Source organism: Leptodactylus fuscus, chromosome 11, assembly GCF_031893055.1.
Source record: "Leptodactylus fuscus isolate aLepFus1 chromosome 11, aLepFus1.hap2, whole genome shotgun sequence".
In the NCBI taxonomy this organism is placed as follows: Eukaryota; Metazoa; Chordata; class Amphibia; order Anura; family Leptodactylidae; genus Leptodactylus; species Leptodactylus fuscus.
In genome coordinates, this window is record NC_134275.1 from 59,288,860 (window position 1) to 59,307,813 (window position 18,954).

The following is an 18,954-nucleotide window of genomic DNA, read 5'->3' on the forward strand; positions in this document are numbered from 1 at the left end:
CCCCAGACAGTAATAGACTCTACCCTAAATAATCTGCCCCAGACAGTAATAGATTGTACCCTAAATAATCTGCCCCAGACAGTAATAGATTCTACCCCAAATAATCTGCCCCATCCAGTAATAGATTGTACCCTAAATAATCTGCTCCAGACAGTAATAGATTCTACCCTAAATAATCTGCCCCAGACAGTAATAGATTGTACCCTAAATAATCTGCCCCATCCAGTAATAGATTGTACCCTAAATAATCTGCCCCAGACAGTAATAGATTGTACTTTAAATAATCTGCCCCAGACAGTAATAGATTGTACCCCAAATAATCTGCCCCAGACAGTAATAGATTGTACCCCAAATAATCTGCCCCAGACAGTAATAGATTGTACCCTAAATAATCTGTCCCATCCAGTACTAGAGCCTACTCTCAATAATCTGTCCCTCTAGTCCCTTTATAACATGCAACCTTGTAGTCATACAGTTTATAGCTTGGTTGGCAGCACAGTGGTTAGTATGGTGACTCAATCAGTAATAGAGACAGCGGGGTGGCTCATTGGTCAGCATGGTGGCTTAGTGATTAGGGCAGTGGCACAGTGGTTATTATGGTGACTCAGTGGTCAGTGTCATAGTTCAGTGGTTATTATGGTGGCTCAGTGGTCAGTGTCGTATTTCTGTGGTTATTATGGTGCTCAGCGGTGAGTGTCGTAGTTCAGTGGTTATTATGGTGACTCAGTGGTCAGTGTCATAGTTCAGTGGTTATTATGGTGGCTCAGTGGTCAGTGTCGTAGTTCAGTGGTTATTATGGTGGCTCAGTGGTCAGTGTCGTAGTTCAGTGGTTATTATGGTGGCTCAGTGGTCAGTGTCGTAGTCCAGTGGTTATTATGGTGACTCAGTGATCAGTGTCATAGTTCAGTGGTTATTATGGTGGCTCAGCGGTCAGTGTAGTAGAAGAATACACAGGGAGAGGGCGTTGGAGAGTTCCCTCGCAGCATTGGGGACGACCCCAGTGCTGTGAAAGAACTCATATGCATATTGAAGAAAACCGAGATTTCTACTGAACGGCGGCGCGGTGAAGACATCTATAGGAGACGAATAGCCTTTCTTAAGGCTATTCCTACGTGTTAGTCAGAAAAAAAGGGAATCCAATGATAGGATCCCTTTAATTCTTTGAACAATCCCTGATCTGCCTGGTGTTCAGCTAATGATGTAGTAGATGACTGGAGCAGCCATATCAATGTGTCACTTACTGTGTGTCAGGAAAGTAGTTGGAGGCCGCTCAGTGACACATGATATACAGTTGACAGCCGGGGGTCAGTGACCAGACCGGGCAGATTGTACCTCCATGTTACTCAATAACAGAGGTGCAGCAAATACAACCTTTAACATCGTAGCGAGCAAGGACACAGAACAACAGAAACTTCCAGATATAGAGCAGGAAGCAAATGGAAGAAGAGTCCAGAATACTGTACTCTGTCCACTACATGACACCACCAGACTAACCAGTACCGACACAGGAATTTCACCCCTAATGTTATCTGAAGGTGCAAGAATAAACACAAAAACCCCTAAAATCCAGATGGAGTAGATTATAATAGCACCATTAAGGGTACAACATCATGGAGCAGAAGCCGAAAACCACATGGTTGTCAGATCTGTGCAGTATTTACATTGGCTGTTAATGGGTCACAGTTTTATCTCCAAAACCACACAACCTTACACAGGGCTTATCCACTTTCTAATATTGATGGCCTTAGGATAGGCCACCAGTATTAGATTCGTCAGGAGTCCTGGGTGTTGAACCAGATTAGCTGTTTTGGGAGAGCACAGATGTTTACAGTATATGACGGGGGCTATAGTGCTCACTTGCCTTACAAAGTGTAGCGGCAGCTTAAGGGTGCATTCACATTGAGTAAACGCTAGCTTATTTTGTAGAGTAAAATTACACTTGTAAATTTTGCTATCCCATTGACTTCAATGATATTTTTTTACAAGTGTAAAAATACGCCTGTAAAAAATACGCCTGTAAAATGTCATTGAAGTCAATGGGATAGCAAAATTTACAAGTGTAATTTTACTCTACAAAAATAAGCTAGCGTTTACTCAGTGTGAATGCACCCTAAGGGTGCATGCACACTACGTAACGCCGGGCGTGTATGAGAGCCGTACACGCCGGCGTTACAGCAGGGCTGCCGAACACTTCCCATTCACTTCAATGGGAGCGCTCGTAAACGCCGCTGTTACGAGCGCTCCCATTGAAGTGAATGGGAAGTGTTCGGCAGTCTGCCGTAATGCCGGCGTGTACGGCTCTCATACACGCCCGGCGTTACGTAGTGTGCATGCACCCTAAGATACTACAGGGTACTATAGAATTCAATGGGGCAGTGCTACAGTACCTAAAACCACCAATACAAATCATATGGCAAGTGAGCAGTATGAGCATGTAAACTTCAGGAGGCGCGGTGTCCTAGGGCTGCTGATCTGCAGGGGTGTAAGCCATTTAAATGCCACAGTCAAACATAATGCAGAACCTAGGGGATTTTGGCGCTTATGCTAATGATGTCTATTTTTGATAGCCCAAGGTCTGATCAGTGACCCCGGGTCTCCCGTGCTGTATACCTGCTTGCTCCTGTCGACAGAAAAGGAAGTCAGCCTATCCATCTGAATAGAAATAAAGGGTTTTAAAAAATAAATAAATAAAGGAATAAGACCCCAAAATGCCCCTTTCCTATATAAACTAAATGTAAGTAAAAAAAATGAATAAAAATAATACATCTTTAGTTTTGCCATGTCCGTAACAAACCGTACAATAAAAAAGAATCTCAACTTACAAAATATGGTATAAAAAGTGATCAAAAAGTCATATGTATCCCAAAACAGTACCAATAGAAAACACAGGTTCTCCCGCAAAAAAATAAGTTCTCTCGCAGCACTGGAGGCGGGCCCCAGCGCACCAAACAGCACTGGGGGCGGCCCCAATTCTGCAAGAGAACTCTCCAGCGCCACCTCCATCTTCTTCAGGAATGGGTCTTCTTCCAGGGATTGGCTTCAAACTTCTAGGCCTAGGGCAAAGCTGACTGCGCATGCCCGCCGGCCACAAGAAAATGGCAGCTTGCACAGTATTGTCATTTTGTCACTTTACAACCACAAACTTAAATGTACTTTATTGAGATTTTCAGTGATTGACCAACACAACGTAGCAGATAATTGTGAAGTGGAAGTAAAATGATCCCTGGTTATTAACATTAATCAAATAAAAATCTAAAGACTGTGATGTGCAAAAGTCTTCAGCCCCCCTATATTAATACTTTGTAGAGCCACTTTTCACTGCAGTTACAGCTGAAAGTCTTTTGGGGTCTGTCTCTGCTAGTTTTGTGCATCTAGAGACTAAGATTTTATTCTTTGCAAAATAGCCCAAACTCATATGACCACTAAGGCCACTTTCAGGATTTCCAGAAATGAGGCTCTGCCATAAGACCAAACATACACAACCAGGGGACAACGGGGTGCTGGAGGCTGGTGAGAATGCATTTTCTTTAAATTTTTCACCTCCCTGGTGGCTATAGGGGTCACTTCAATTTATGGACAACCAAATTTTTTTATGGCCAGTTCACTGGTTCCCCCAAACAGTGGCCTTTTCATTGCTCCCCAATACTGTATGAGGGGGGCCATTATACTGTATGTGGGCAGTGATGGGGACTAACATTGTGGGGAGGGATGACATTAAACTGTGTGGGGCATTTTAAAGGGGTTGACCAGTCTTCATTTTTTTATAGCCTATCCTCAAAATAGGCCATAAATACCTGATTGGTAGGGAGCTGACACATGACCCCATCAGCTGTACAGAACCACTTCCGGCGCCCGTTCTGTACACAATACAGGGCCAAAAGCAGGAAGCTCCATCCGGTGAATAGTTGCCTGGCACCTTCACTGCAGCTCAGCTCTCACTGACTTGAAAGCTGTGCTGAGATACAGTGAAGGTTCCTGGCTACTATACAGTGGACAGAGCTTTCTGCTTCCGTGCCACATATTGTGTACCGGAAGGACATTGGAAGTGGCTCCCTACAGCTGATTAGTTCCAGGGCCAGATGTTGGCCCCCTACTGACCAGGGATTTATGGCCTATCCTAAGGATAAACCATGAAAAAATTATGCCTGGACATCCCCTTTAATATATCCCCCATAGGCCCCACACTTTAAAGAGGTTGTCCAGCATAATTTTATTTTATTTTTTTTAGTGTGGGGGAAGTGAAAAAAAAAAAGAAAACATACTCACTTGTCCCGATGCTCCGGTGTTGTCCCAGCACGGTCAGGTCCTGCTGCTCTGCTGTCTTCTTTAGCCGGAAGTCCTTAGTGGTTGTGACGTCCCAGGTCCCTTCACTGGTCTCAGGGGTCATGCGATGTCACAGGTAGTTATGTGCAGGGGGGAATTCCATTGGAAGAAAACAGCGGATCTACAGGACCGAACCGTGCTGGAAAACACTGGGGACAGGTGACTATGTTTTGGGTTTTTTTCACCTTCCCTGGCCTAATTTAAAAAAAAAAATGTTATCTTGGATAAGTTTTTTAATGTCCCCCACAGGACGTTGGCCCCATCACTGCTCCCCCACAATATACTGGCCCCCATACAGTATAGAGGACCAGTGACGGTGCCACTGTATGGGGGAGAATAGTGATGGGGACAATGTATGGGCCACACAGTAGCCCCTTCACTGGTCACACCCCATAGCAGCATCAGACAATTACTTACCTGTCTGCTCCTTGGTCCCGCTCCTTCTTGCTCGAGTGCACTGATGTGACATCTTGTGCACCCAGAGCAAGAAGAAGAGGGAGGCGCCAAAAAGCAGGCAGGTAAGTATTGGTGCTTAGCTGATCTGTGACTGGCTTCCTTCTCTAATAGTAGCAGAACCGACTTGGCGGCACCATTTCTCCTTGGCTTTGCAATCCAGTTGTTCAAACCGATTTGCAAAATCGGTGAGAACCTGGCTGCATCACTTACCTCTGCCTGCTCCTGGTGTCAATTCTTCCCTCTTCAGACCGTGCCCTCTGTACCGCGCATCACATTGTGATGACATCATCTATAGAGTACAAGGCCCCCTGGAGGCTGAAGAGAGAAGAGGTGAGGCCAGAAACAGGAGCGAGGAAAGGTAAGTGAATAGGGGCCATTACAGCACCTCCACTGCGTATTAAAAAATGCAGTGGAGATCCGGTAGGGCCCCCTAAAGGCACGGGGCCCTTCTGGAGGATTCACTGGTGGCTTAGTCCAACCCTGATTGAGGCAGAAAGTCCACAGAGGAAACCTCTGCGGACTTTCTGTGAAAAACGCTGCAGAAAAAAAAAAAAAAAAAATCACATTTTTGGCTCCGACTCACTACGTGGGGCCTTAGCCTAAAGGAATTTTTTCAGTTTAACATCAATATTGAGAAACAAATATAACTAGTAAAATAAAATAAAAAAGTTAAAAAAAAAAAAAAAAATTTAAATAATCCCCTTCTCTAGATTTGAAATAAAAACAAATATAAACAAATTAATACATCCCCACGTCCAAAAATGCGCGGCCTACAAAGAGTTGAAAAAAATATTCCTATATGATGAAGTGGGGGGGGGGGGGAATCAAAAGAGCCAAAGCGCCACTTTGCCCCCCCTAAAAATTTTAATAAAAAATAAAAAGAGGACATTTCATGGGTTTGGGGCACAGGCAGTTCTATATACTGCTGGAAAGCCGACAGTGCGCTGAATTCAGTGCACTGTCGGCTTTGCCGATCTGTGCCCCGGGTAAAGAGCTATCGGTGCCGGTACCGTAGCGTGAGCAGGGAGGAACACCCCCTCCCCTCCTGATAATACTATAACATACTGTATATAACTGACAGGAGGGTGAGGATATAACACACTGTATATTACTGACAGGAGGGTGAGGATATAACACACTGTATATTACTGACAGGTGAATGAGGATATATCACACCGTATATAACTGACAGGAGGGGAAGGATATAACATTGTATATATCTGACATGAGGTTGAGTACACAACAAACTATATAACTGACAGGAGGATGAGGCTATAACACATATATAACTGATAGAAAGGTGAGGATTTATAACTGACAGGAGGAGAGGATCTAACACACAAGAAAAATGGCCGCTTACACGCTAAGTATGCGGCCATTTTCTGTGGCCTGTGGGAATGCGCAGTCGGCTCTGCCCGAGGCCTAGGAAGTTTGACAGGTGAGTGAGGCTATAACACACTGCATATAACTGACAGGAGGGTGAGTGTCACGGAGCAAAGGTATACGTCTTCCTCCGGATGGTCTTTTGAATCAACAGGGACGCAAGAGGTCGGGAGACAACAGCAATTTATTGTAATCCACAAAGTTAGTAGCCGGCGGCGGTCACATCAACCGTAATAACAATAAGTCCACAGAAGTCACAATCCAATGATAGCTTTGGTTCCTTGGTCCTGTAACTAAATTCTGGCTCTCTGCAGAGCTGTGCACAGGCCGGCTAACACATACTAACTGCTAGCTATATACTATATACTAAACTGTTACACCTATACCTGGGGGTGGGAAGGGCTGAGCCACAGATCCTTCCCCCCTCACCTATGCCAAGGAGAGCAGACTCCCTGTCTACTATGGACAATGCACCATCCAACATCTTCTTGGAGACACTGATCAGATTATCTCCACCCATTGTCCTCACTAGTTAGAGGTATTTGCATACAATGTGCTAACACACTAGACCCCAATCAGCCAACTACACACTGATGTATATAACAGGTTAGAGAATACATTCCACATGAAATATATATTACACATTGCCTATAGTATAGACTCTAACCATCCCGTGACAACCCCTCCCCCTCTCAAAACATGTGCATGACACAATTGGCCTACACAGGTAAATTGGGGAATGCACATCAGTCTCTATAGCTCATATGTCCTCCTGCCGGGATAACCCATCCGCGTTCTGGTGTTGGTTCCCTCGGCGGTACTGAATGGTAAAGTTGTAGGGTTGAAGGGCTGGCATCTGTCAGAAAATCCGGTCGATCCATGTTGGCGTCTCTCTGAGCTTGGCTTCGGGTCACTGCTCCCACAAAGTGGCACTGTAGATTTCCAACATCGTTGCCTAACAGAACATCGGCCGGCAGCCCGCTCATCACACCAATTGTGCATCGTTTTGGTCCATAACCATAGTCGAGTTCCACGGTAGCTTTAGGAATACGTCTTTGAGTACCCCCTGCCAACTTGATAGAAATGCCAGGACCCTCCTCTAGGGCCTCGGGTCGCACAACTCGGGGGTCCGCTACCGTTAGGAAAGCTCCCGAGTCCCGGAATCCAACAACTGTTCGGCCATCCAGTAGGACCTCCTGCAAGTGCTTCCTCTGAAGGTTTGCGGGATGTGTGGCGGAAGGCTGAATCCCATAGACCCCTGGAGGTGGAACAGATGTGTCATTCATGGAGTCATCTGGAAATGGGGCCAAACTTTCTGTCCTAGGAGTGGTTCCCAGGTAGTGAATAGGCCGGGATGCCACGGTGGCCCGTGCCCCCATGTTAACAGGGCAACTAGCTTGCAAATGTCCAGGCCGCCCGCACCCAAAACATCTGCGCTCTAGCATTCTTCCAGTAGGTCGTTGTCTAGGGACAGGGTTGTTCATAGCTGGAGGCCGATGGGCTGGGGCAGGGGTAGAGGGGGAATTGTAATCCTGAGGCCGGGCACGAAAGGTGGGTGGCTGGATGAAGGGTGTCTGGCGGACTGTGGTAGTTTTCCGCTCCTCTGCAAACAACCTCTTCCACTGCGGCTTGATGGTCAGGCCCTCATCTGCAAGGGAAGCAGCTTGCTCCACTGTGGCTGGGTTCCGTTCCAGCACCCACTCACGGATCTCAGCGGGGCACTGGGAAAAGAACTGTTCCTTAAGTATGACTTGGAGGATCTTATCGACTGTGACAGCCTCCTCTCCTTCTAGCCAGCGCTTGCATGCTTGCTTCAACTTGTGGGCGAACATGTGGAAGGAGCTTCCCCCATTGTAAGACAAAGAGCGGAACTGAACTCGGTAGGTCTCTGGAGTGACTGCATAATACTTCTGCACCGCTCTTTTAATGGCCTCATAGTCCCGCTGATCACTAGGGTCCATGGCTCTGAGAGCTTCCGCAGCCCCATCTCGTAGGTGCCCCACCAGATACCGGACCCAATCCTTCTCTGGGACTTCCATCAGGTGGCACTGGTGTTCGAAGTCCTGAAAATATCCATCAACATCCCCAGCCGCTTCCTCAAAGGTCTTGAAGTGTTTATGGGAGACATATGGTGGTTCTCTCACTGTTGGGCTGGGGGTCGACGTTTGATTATAATTCCTCATAGTTATCTCAGCCATTCGCATTTCATGCGCCATTCTTTCCTTTTCATGCGCCATTCTCTGTTCCTCCTTCTCCGTTTCCTGAGCCCTCTGTAATGCTCTACTCCTTTGCTCTGCAGTTGCTCCTAGCCCCAGCACTGCCAATTCCTCCTCATACAAAACAACCCATCTGCTCTTTTGGGTCTGTACCTGCCACTCCCGTATCTCTCCAGTCTCCTGGGGGCAGCCCTCCTCATGGTCGCTTTGCAGGGTCATCTCCTCCAGTGCCTCGATCAGTTGCTCTTTCGTTCTTCCCTGGTAACTCAGGTTTAGTTCCCGGGCCCTTACTTGTAGACTTGCCATAGTCCAGTTCCTGTATTCTGAGGTTGTGGCTCCATTAATCGCTGGGCTGCTGTAGTCCATCTCGCTATCCGCTGTTGATCCCACCGCTGCCAACCAGTTGTCACGGAGCAAAGGTATACGTCTTCCTCCGGATGGTCTTTTGAATCAACAGGGACGCAAGAGGTCGGGAGACAACAGCAATTTATTGTAATCCACAAAGTTAGTAGCCGGCGGCGGTCACATCAACCGTAATAACAATAAGTCCACAGAAGTCACAATCCAATGATAGCTTTGGTTCCTTGGTCCTGTAACTAAATTCTGGCTCTCTGCAGAGCTGTGCACAGGCCGGCTAACACATACTAACTGCTAGCTATATACTATATACTAAACTGTTACACCTATACCTGGGGGTGGGAAGGGCTGAGCCACAGATCCTTCCCCCCTCACCTATGCCAAGGAGAGCAGACTCCCTGTCTACTATGGACAATGCACCATCCAACATCTTCTTGGAGACACTGATCAGATTATCTCCACCCATTGTCCTCACTAGTTAGAGGTATTTGCATACAATGTGCTAACACACTAGACCCCAATCAGCCAACTACACACTGATGTATATAACAGGTTAGAGAATACATTCCACATGAAATATATATTACACATTGCCTATAGTATAGACTCTAACCATCCCGTGACAGTGAGGTTATAACACACTGTACAGTGTTGGCCAAAAGTATTGGCACCCCTGCAATTCAGCCAGATAATACTCAGTTTCTTCCAGAAAATGATTGCAAGTACAAACTCTTTGGTAATATCTTCATTTATTTTGCTTGCAATGAAAAAAAACACAAGAGAGAATGAAAAAAAAGTGAAATCATTGATCATTTTACACAAAACTCCAAAAATGGGCCGGACAAAAGTATTGGCCCCCTCAGCCTAATACTTGGTAGCACAACCTTTAGACAAAATAACTGTGCACATCCGCTTCCGGTGACCATCAATGAGTTTCTTACAAGGCTCTGCTGGAATTTTAGACCATTCTTCTTTGGCAAACTGCTCCAGGTCCCTGAGATGTGAAGGGGGCCTTCTCCAAACTGTCATCAAGAGATCTCTCCTCCCCCACAGGTGTTCTATGGGATTCAGGGCTGGACTCATTGCTGCCACTTTACAAGTCTCCAGGGCTTTCTCTCACCACCATTTTCTAGTGCTTTTTGAAGTGTGTTTTGGGTCATTGTCCTGCTGGAAGACCCCTGACCTCTGAGGGAGACCCAGCTTTCTCACACTGGGCCCCACATTATGCTGCACAATGTGTTGGTAGTCTTCAGACTTCATAATGCCATGCACACGGTCAAGCAGTCCAGTGCCAGAGGCAGCAAAGCAACCCCAAACCATCAGGGACCCTGCGCCATGTCTGACTGTAGGGACCGTGTTCTTTTTTTTGAAGGCCTCTTTTTTTTTTTTTTTCCTGTAAACTCTATGTTGATGCCTTTTCCTACTTTTGTCTCCTCTGACCAGAGAACATTCTTCCAAAACGTTTTTGGCTTTCTCGGGTAAGGGTGCATTCACACTACGGAACGCCAGCGTGTATCACAGCCGTACACGCCGGCGTTACAGCAGGGCTGCCGGACACTTCCCATTCATTTCTATGGGGAGCGCTTGCATGCCGGCTCCCATAGAAATGAATGGGAAGTGTCCGGCAGCCCTGCTGTAATGCCGGCGTGTACGGCTGTGATACACGCTGGCGTTCCGTAGTGTGAATGCACCCTAAGTTTTGACAAACTCCAGCCTGGCTTTTTTATGTCTCTGGGTAAGAAGTGGGGTCTTCCTGGGTCTCCCACCATACAGTCCCTTTTCATTCAGACGACGACGGATAGTACGGGGTGACACTGTTGTACCCTCGGACTGCAGGGCAGCTTGAACTTGTTTGGATGTTAGTCGAGGTTCTTTATCCACCATCCGCACAATCTGACGTTGAAATCTCTTGTCAATTTTTCTTTTCCGTCCACATCTAGGGAGGTTAGCCACAGTGCCATGGGCTTTAAACTTCTTGATGACACTGCGCACGGTAGACACAGGAACATTCAGGTCTTTGGAGATGGACTTGTAACCTTGAGATTGCTTATGCTTCCTCACAATTTTGCTTCTCAAGTCCTCAGACAGTTCTTTGGTCTTCTTTCTTTTCTCCATGCTCAATGTGGTACACACAAGGACACAGGTTGAGTCAACTTTAATCCATTTCAACTGGCTGCAAGTGTGATTTAGTTATTGCCACCACTTGTTAGGTGCCTCAGGTAAGTAACAGGTGCTGTTAATTACACAAATTAGAGAAGAATCACATGATTTTTCAAACAGTGCCAATACTTTTGTCCACCCCCTTTTTTATGTTTGCTGTGGAATTATATCCAATTTGGCTTTTTGCCAATTCTTTTTGTGGTTTTCCATTGAAGGCAAATTAAATGAAGATAATAATACCAAAGAATTTGTGATTGCAATCATTTTCTGGAAGAAAATGAGTATTATCTGACAGAATTGCAGGGGTGCCAATACTTTTGGCCAACACTGTATATAACTGACAGGAGTGGGAGGATATAACACACTGTATATAGCTGACAGGAGGGTGAGGCTATAACACACTGTATATAACTGACAGGAGGGTGAAGGTATAACACACTGTATATAACTGACAGGAGGGTGAAGGTATAACACACTGTATATAACTGTCAGGAGGGTGAGGATATAACACACTGTATATAACAGACAGGAGGAGAGGATATAACACACTGTATATAACTGACAGGAGGGTGAAGGTATGACACACTGTATATAACTGACAGGAGGAGAGGATATAACACACTGTACTGTATATAACTGACAGGAGGGTGAAGGTATAACACACTGTATATAACTGACAGGAGGGTGAGGCTATAACACACTGTATATAACAGACAGGAGGAGAGGATATAACACACTGTATATAACTGACAGGAGGGTGAGGATATAACACACTGTATATAACTGACAGGAGGGTGAAGGTATAACACACTGTATATAACTGACAGGAGGGTGAAGGTATAACACACTGTATATAACTGTCAGGAGGGTGAGGATATAACACACTGTATATAACACACAGGAGGAGAGGATACTTTATAACACACTGTATATAACAGACAGGAGGAGAGGATATAACACACTGTATATAACTGACAGGAGGGGAAGGATATAACATTGTATATATCTGACAAGGTTGAGTATACAACAAACTATATAACTGACAGGAGGAGAGGATATAACACACTTTATATAACTGACAGGATGGGGAGGATATAAAACACTGTATATAACTGTCAGGAGGGTGAGGATATAACACACTGTATATAACAGACAGGAGGAGAGGATATAAACACACTGTATATAACAGACAGGAGGAGAGGATATAACACACTGTATATAACAGACAGGAGGAGAGGATATAACACACTGTATATAACAGACAGGAGGAGAGGATATAACACACTATATATAACAGACAGGAGGAGAGGATATAACACACTGTATATAACTGACAGGAGGGTGAAGGTATAACACACTGTATATAACTGTCAGGAGGGTGAGGATATAACACACTGTATATAACAGACAGGAGGAGAGGATATAACACACTGTCTATAACTGACAGGAGGAGAGGATATAACACACTGTATATAACTGACAGGAGGGTGAAGGTATAACACACTGTATATAACTGTCAGGAGGGTGAGGATATAACACACTGTATATAACAGACAGGAGGAGAGGATATAACACACTGTCTATAACTGACAGGAGGAGAGGATATAACACACTATATATAACAGACAGGAGGAGAGGATATAACACTCTGTATATAACTGAGAGGAGGAGGAGAATATAACACACTGTATATAACAGACAGGAGGGTGAAGGTATAACGCACTGTATATAACTGTCAGGAGGGTGAGGATATAACACACTGTATATAACAGACAGGAGGAGAGGATATAACACACTGTATATAACTGACAGGAGGGTGAAGATATAACACACTGTATATAACTGACAGGAGGGTGAAGGTATAACACACTGTATATAACTGTCAGAAGGGTGAGGATATAATACACTGTACATCACAGACAGGAGGAGAGGATATAACACACTGTATATAACAGACAGGAGGAGGAGGATATAACACACTGTATATATAACTGTCAGGAGGGTGAGGATATAACACACTGCATATGTAACTGACAGGAGGATGAGGCTATATCACACCGTATATAACTGACAGGAGGGGAAGGATATAACATTGTATATATCTGACAAGGTTGAGTATACAACAAACTGTATATAACTGACAGGAGAAGAGGATATAACACACTGTATATAACAGACAGGAGGAGAGGATATAAAACATTGTATATAACAGACAGGAGGAGAAGATATAACACACTGTATATAACAGACAGGAGGAGAGGATATAACACACTGTCTATAACAGACAGGAGGAGAGGATATAACACACTGTCTATAACAGACAGGAGGAGAGGATATAACACACTGTCTATAACAGACAGGAGGAGAGGATATAACACACTGTATATAACTGTCAGGAGGATGAGGATATAACACACTGTATATAACTGACAGGAGGAGAGGATATAACACACTGTCTATAACAGACAGGAGGAGAGGATATAACACACTGTATATAACTGTCAGGAGGATGACGATATAACACACTGTCTATAACAGACAGGAGGAGAGGATATAACACACTGTCTATAACAGACAGGAGGAGAGGATATAACACACTGTCTATAACTGTCAGGAGGAGAGGATATAACACACTGTCTATAACAGACAGGAGGGTGAGGATATAACACATTGTATATAACAGACAGGAGGGTGAGGATATAACACACTGTATATAACAGACAGGAGGGTGAGGATATAACACACTGTATATAACTGACAGGAGGGTGAAGGTATAACACACTGTATATAACAGTCAGGAGGGTGAGGATATAACACACTGTATATTACAGACAGGAGGAGAGGATATAACACACTTTATATAACTGACAGGAGGGTGAAGGTATAACACACTGTATATAACAGACAGTAGGAGAGGATATAACACACTGTATATAACAGACAGTAGGAGAGGATATAACACACTGTATATAACAGACAGGAGGAGAGGATATAACACACTGTATATAACAGACAGGAGGAGAGGATATAACACACTGTATATAACAGACAGGAGGAGAGGATATAACACACTGTATATAACTGACAGGAGGGTGAGGCTATATCACACCGTATATAACTGACAGGAGGGAAGGATATAACATTGTATATATCTGACAAGGTTGAGTATACAACAAACTGTATATAACTGACAGGAGAAGAGGATATAACACACTGTATATAACTGTCAGGAGGGTGAGGATATAACACACTGTATATACTGTATAACTGACAGGATAGGGAGGATATAACACTCTGTATATACTGTATAACTGACAGGAGGGGGATATAACACACTGTATATACTGTATAACTGACAGGAGGGGGATATAACACACTGTATATACTGTATAACTGACAGGATGGGGAGGATATAACACACTGTATATACTGTATAACTGACAGGATGGGGAGGATATAACACTGTATATACTGTATAACTGACAGGATGGGGAGGATATAACACACTGTATATACTGTATAACTGACAGGATGGGGAGGATATAACACACTGTATATACTGTATAACTGACAGGATGGGGAGGATATAACACACTGTATATACTGTATAACTGACAGGATGGGGAGGATATAACACACTGTATATACTGTATAACTGACAGGAGGGGGAGGATATAACACACTATACAGCTGACAGAAGAAGGAGGCTATAACACATATATAACAGCACTTTCCCGCCCTTATCTCCCGGCTCCCCCTGCTGGCGGCTCCTTGTTATTACACTGACAGAATCCTTTCCTGACGTCACTTCCCACATTCCCGTAAAGCAGTATGGGACTTGTAGTTCCTCCGGAAATCCGGAGCGGATGACAGGAAAAGAAGAGAAGGGAGAGTCAGACATGGTGAGAGAATCTCTGGAATTGTGCTTTAAAATGGTGTCATGTAGTAGTCCGAGACACGGCACATAAACCGCAGACAATCCGCATCATACACAGGCGGCTTCTCTGTGCTCATCATCTTACACTTCTCCTCTATATATCTGTATACCTCTATATATCACATACATCCCCTCTAGCTATATACCGCTATATATCACATACATATCCTCTACATGTCTGTATACCTCTATATATCACATACATCCCCTCTATCTATATACCGCTATATATCACACATATCTCCTCTATATACCTCCTATATCACACACATATCCTCTACATGTCTGTATACCTCTATATATCACATACATCCCCTCTATCTATATACTGCTATATATCACACACATCTCCTCTATATATTACACTCATATCCTCTATATGTCACATACATAGCCTCTACATGTCTGTATACCTCTATATATCACACACATATCCTCTATATACCTCCTATATCACACACATATCCTCTACATGTCTGTATACCTCTATATATCACATACATCCCCTCTATCTATATACCGCTATATATCACACATATCTCCTCTATATACCTCCTATATCACATACATAGCCTCTACATGTCTGTATACCTCTGTATATCACACACATATCCTCTATATACCTCCTATATCACACACACATCCTCTACATGTCTGTTAACCTCTCTATATCACATACATCCCCTCTATCTATATACTGCTGTATATCACGCATATCTCCTCTATATACCACATACATTTCAACTACATATCTATATACCTCCTATATCACACACACATCTCATCTATCTACATACCTCTATATTACACATACACATCTCCTCTATATACCTTATATCACACATATCTCTATGTACCACATACATCTCAACTTCATAGCCATATACCTCCTATATCACATACAAATCTCTGTATACCTCTATATATCACAAACACACACACCTCCTCTATATACCTCTATATATCACAAACACACACACCTCCTCTATATACCTCTATATATCACAAACACACACACCTCCTCTATATACCTCTATATATCACACACCTCCTCTATATACCTCTATATCACACACTCACACCTCCTCTATATACCTCTATATCACACACACATCCTCTACATATTTATATAGATGATGTTTCTTCTACCAACTTTGTATCTCACTGACTTATTCTCATGTACCCCTCTGTATTTCATACATGTCTCCTCTATATATCATACCTGTGTCCTCTACTACCCCTGTATAACACTCAGCCCTGTCTATATACAGATATATCACTTTTGGGTTCGCTCTCTCCTAGATCCGCTTCATCCTGATCCAGAACCGCGCCGGAAAAACTCGTCTGGCAAAATGGTATATGCAGTTTGATGATGACGAGAAGCAGAAGCTTATAGAGGAGGTTCACGCTGTGGTCACTGTCCGTGACGCCAAGCACACCAACTTTGTGGAGGTAAAAGACGCATGAAATACACCCACATGTATGCTCATATCCTGCAGGGCATTTGGGAGGGCTCCTACCCCCTGGCAGGGCATCAATAGATTCTGCTACCTCTAACACTTACAGCAATGGTGGTGACCTTTATGTGTGGATACCCCTGCCATTGAGGGGAGAAGAACATGGGGCCATTTATTAACCTCTTTTCTCCTTACAGTTTAGGAATTTTAAGATCATCTACCGCCGCTACGCCGGTCTATACTTCTGCATCTGTGTGGACGTGACAGACAATAACCTGGCCTACCTGGAAGCCATCCACAACTTTGTTGAGGTGAGACATTAGGAGCAGTGTCTCAGTGAGCTACTTTATTCTCCATCTTGTTTCTCTGTAGCCAGTGGAGGAGCCTGGGTGGTGGATATGTAACACACAGATAATGGTGACACCAACATTGGGTGTGACAGTATAAATACACTGGCAAACGCTCTCATATCTCCACATCCGGAGTACACCCCCTTCCTAGATAGAATGACACTCCATAGGCAAAGTGAAAAAGATGCCTCATTTACCAGACATGGAGGAGACACACTGGGAATGGCATCTGTCATAGTCATTGTATGTTATAAAGTGTCAGGATCCTGGTCACAGATAACCCTGAACTGGGCGGGGATCCCACTCAGAGGATCAGTGACTGTCCGTGACCACACAAGCCTTCTGCACAAGATGAGTGACTTTAAGTCTTGGTCAGCCCATACGTGATACATTTGTATCAGCCAGGCCCTATATACTGTGTCCTGATATTCCCCTGAGGCATTGGGTCAGACTATTGTTGGATTCTTGCTGCGACGGTCATGTGTGGCATACACAGCCAGTATATGATGGGTCACTGCCATGTGGGTCACATAGGAAGGAGTGCCCCTGTAACCTATATGTAACGTACACATGCAGTATGTGATGAGTCATTGCTACATGGGTTACACGGGCAGTATATGATGGAATGATATCTGCTATTATCAAACACTTTCACTGCCTACATCAGCTAGAGCATTTTTCATGCATTAATAGCCCCACCATTGCTGATTTCAGTACAGTTTTTTTTTTTCTAGCCCCAACTATTCCTGGGCAATCAGTGCCTGATAAACTACCTAAATCAGTGGTAGGGAACCTTTAGCTCTCCAGCTGCTGTGAAACTAATACTCCCAACATGCTCCATTCATTTACATGGGAGTTCCAAGAACAGCAGAGCAAGTATGCATGCTGGGAGTCTCCTGTCTGACACCACCCACTTGGATATTATGGAGTGAGACTGTGGCGAGAGGAAAAATTCTGTGTGCCAGAATTAGTGAAGCGGCGCCTGTTAAAAGCTGGAGTTAATGGAGGTAGTGAAAGGACCTCTTTAAAACTCTGTTCATATTTGCATTGGAGACTGTATTAGAAATTCCAGACCTATAGAAAGATTTCCTATAACACTTCACTGGGAATTTTGGGCAGGGCATATCTTTTTTTCCACTACCTTTTTTTTCAGCAGCATTAAGGATAGGTTCACACAGCGGAAAATGGATTCCGCGTGTGAACATACCACGTGGCTAGCCGCGACGGATGGCTGATGCAGTGCACCGTCATCCCGTCGCGGCATTTCGCTCCGGATTAGGCCCGAATGGATGGACTTAATCGGGAGGGAGTCTCACGCTGTGGAATGAGAGCCGTTTTTGACAGCAGATTTTTAGGCTCCAAAAAACTCCTTGTGAACTAGGCCTAAAAGTGTCTGCCTATGAATGAATGGATGGAGGGCGGAGTTCTCTGCAAATATTCTGCCGTGTGAACTTACCCCTACCGTTCATTTAAAACTGGACTCTGATGCCCCCATATACAGCTTCACAGAAAAGTGGGCAGATTATTTCTCTCCATGTCAGGGGCGGAGTCTCATTGATGTGCCATCTTGTCTCCTCTCTCTAGGTGCTCAATGAATACTTCCACAATGTCTGTGAGTTGGATCTGGTCTTTAACTTCTATAAGGTACGTTTTCACGTCTCCTTGCTTTACCATATGCGTCACCGCACTAACCCCCCCCCCCCCCTCCCCTCCCAATTAGGCATTGTCCCTGCCTCACACACTCTTCCCCTCCCCACAGGTGTATACGGTGGTGGACGAGATGTTTCTGGCTGGAGAGATTCGAGAAACGAGCCAAACAAAGGTTCTCAAACAGCTTCTAATGCTGCAGTCTCTGGAGTGAGTTTTGACCCCGCCTCCTGTCATGTGACAACATTCCGACCTGTGTGTGCACGCTCCGGACCGCTCTTTGCGCTTCTCAGGCGTTGTTATCCCCGTCCTCCGCTCTACTCTTCATGGACAGATAGTTTTTGTTTTGTTTTTCTTTTGTACATTCTAAATGTGAAAATGAATAAAATGTTCCAAATATCAATGTGGCCCAATGATGTCATGTATAATGGAGAGGCGCGAGGCTCAATCGTATCATGTGGTATGGAGAGGGGCAAGGCCCAGTCATATCATGTACCACAGAGGGGGTGAGGCCCAATCCCATCATGTACCACGGGGAGGGGTGAGGCTTAGTCATATTATGTACAGTACTATGGAGAGGGGTGAGGCCCAATCCTATCATGTATTATGGAGAGGCGCGAGGCTCAATTGTATCATGTGGTATGGAGAGGGGCAAGGCCCAGTCATAT

General features: G+C 44.5%; 2 protein-coding genes across 2 annotated transcripts in view; both read left to right on the plus strand.

The window, feature by feature from the left end:
* BRWD3 (bromodomain and WD repeat domain containing 3) overlaps positions 1-18,954 on the plus strand; it is a 356,261-nt gene that overhangs the window by 258,575 nt on the left and 78,732 nt on the right. The window lies entirely within an intron of this gene.
* Positions 14,709-18,689, plus strand: AP2S1 (adaptor related protein complex 2 subunit sigma 1). Its single transcript, XM_075259977.1, has 5 exons — positions 14,709-14,797; positions 16,135-16,284; positions 16,487-16,600; positions 18,224-18,283; positions 18,399-18,689. Exons 1-5 carry the CDS (start codon positions 14,762-14,764, stop codon positions 18,498-18,500), a joined length of 462 nt encoding a protein of 153 aa, XP_075116078.1. The 5' UTR covers positions 14,709-14,761; the 3' UTR covers positions 18,501-18,689.

Coding starts and splice junctions, on each gene's coding strand:
- AP2S1 (XM_075259977.1), top strand. CDS start 14,762: ATGACAGGAAAAGAAGAGAAGGGAGAGTCAGACATG. Junction 14,798..16,134: donor AGAAGGGAGAGTCAGACATG/GTGAGAGAATCT, acceptor GCTCTCTCCTAG/ATCCGCTTCATCCTGATCCA. Junction 18,284..18,398: donor TGGTCTTTAACTTCTATAAG/GTACGTTTTCAC, acceptor CCCTCCCCACAG/GTGTATACGGTGGTGGACGA.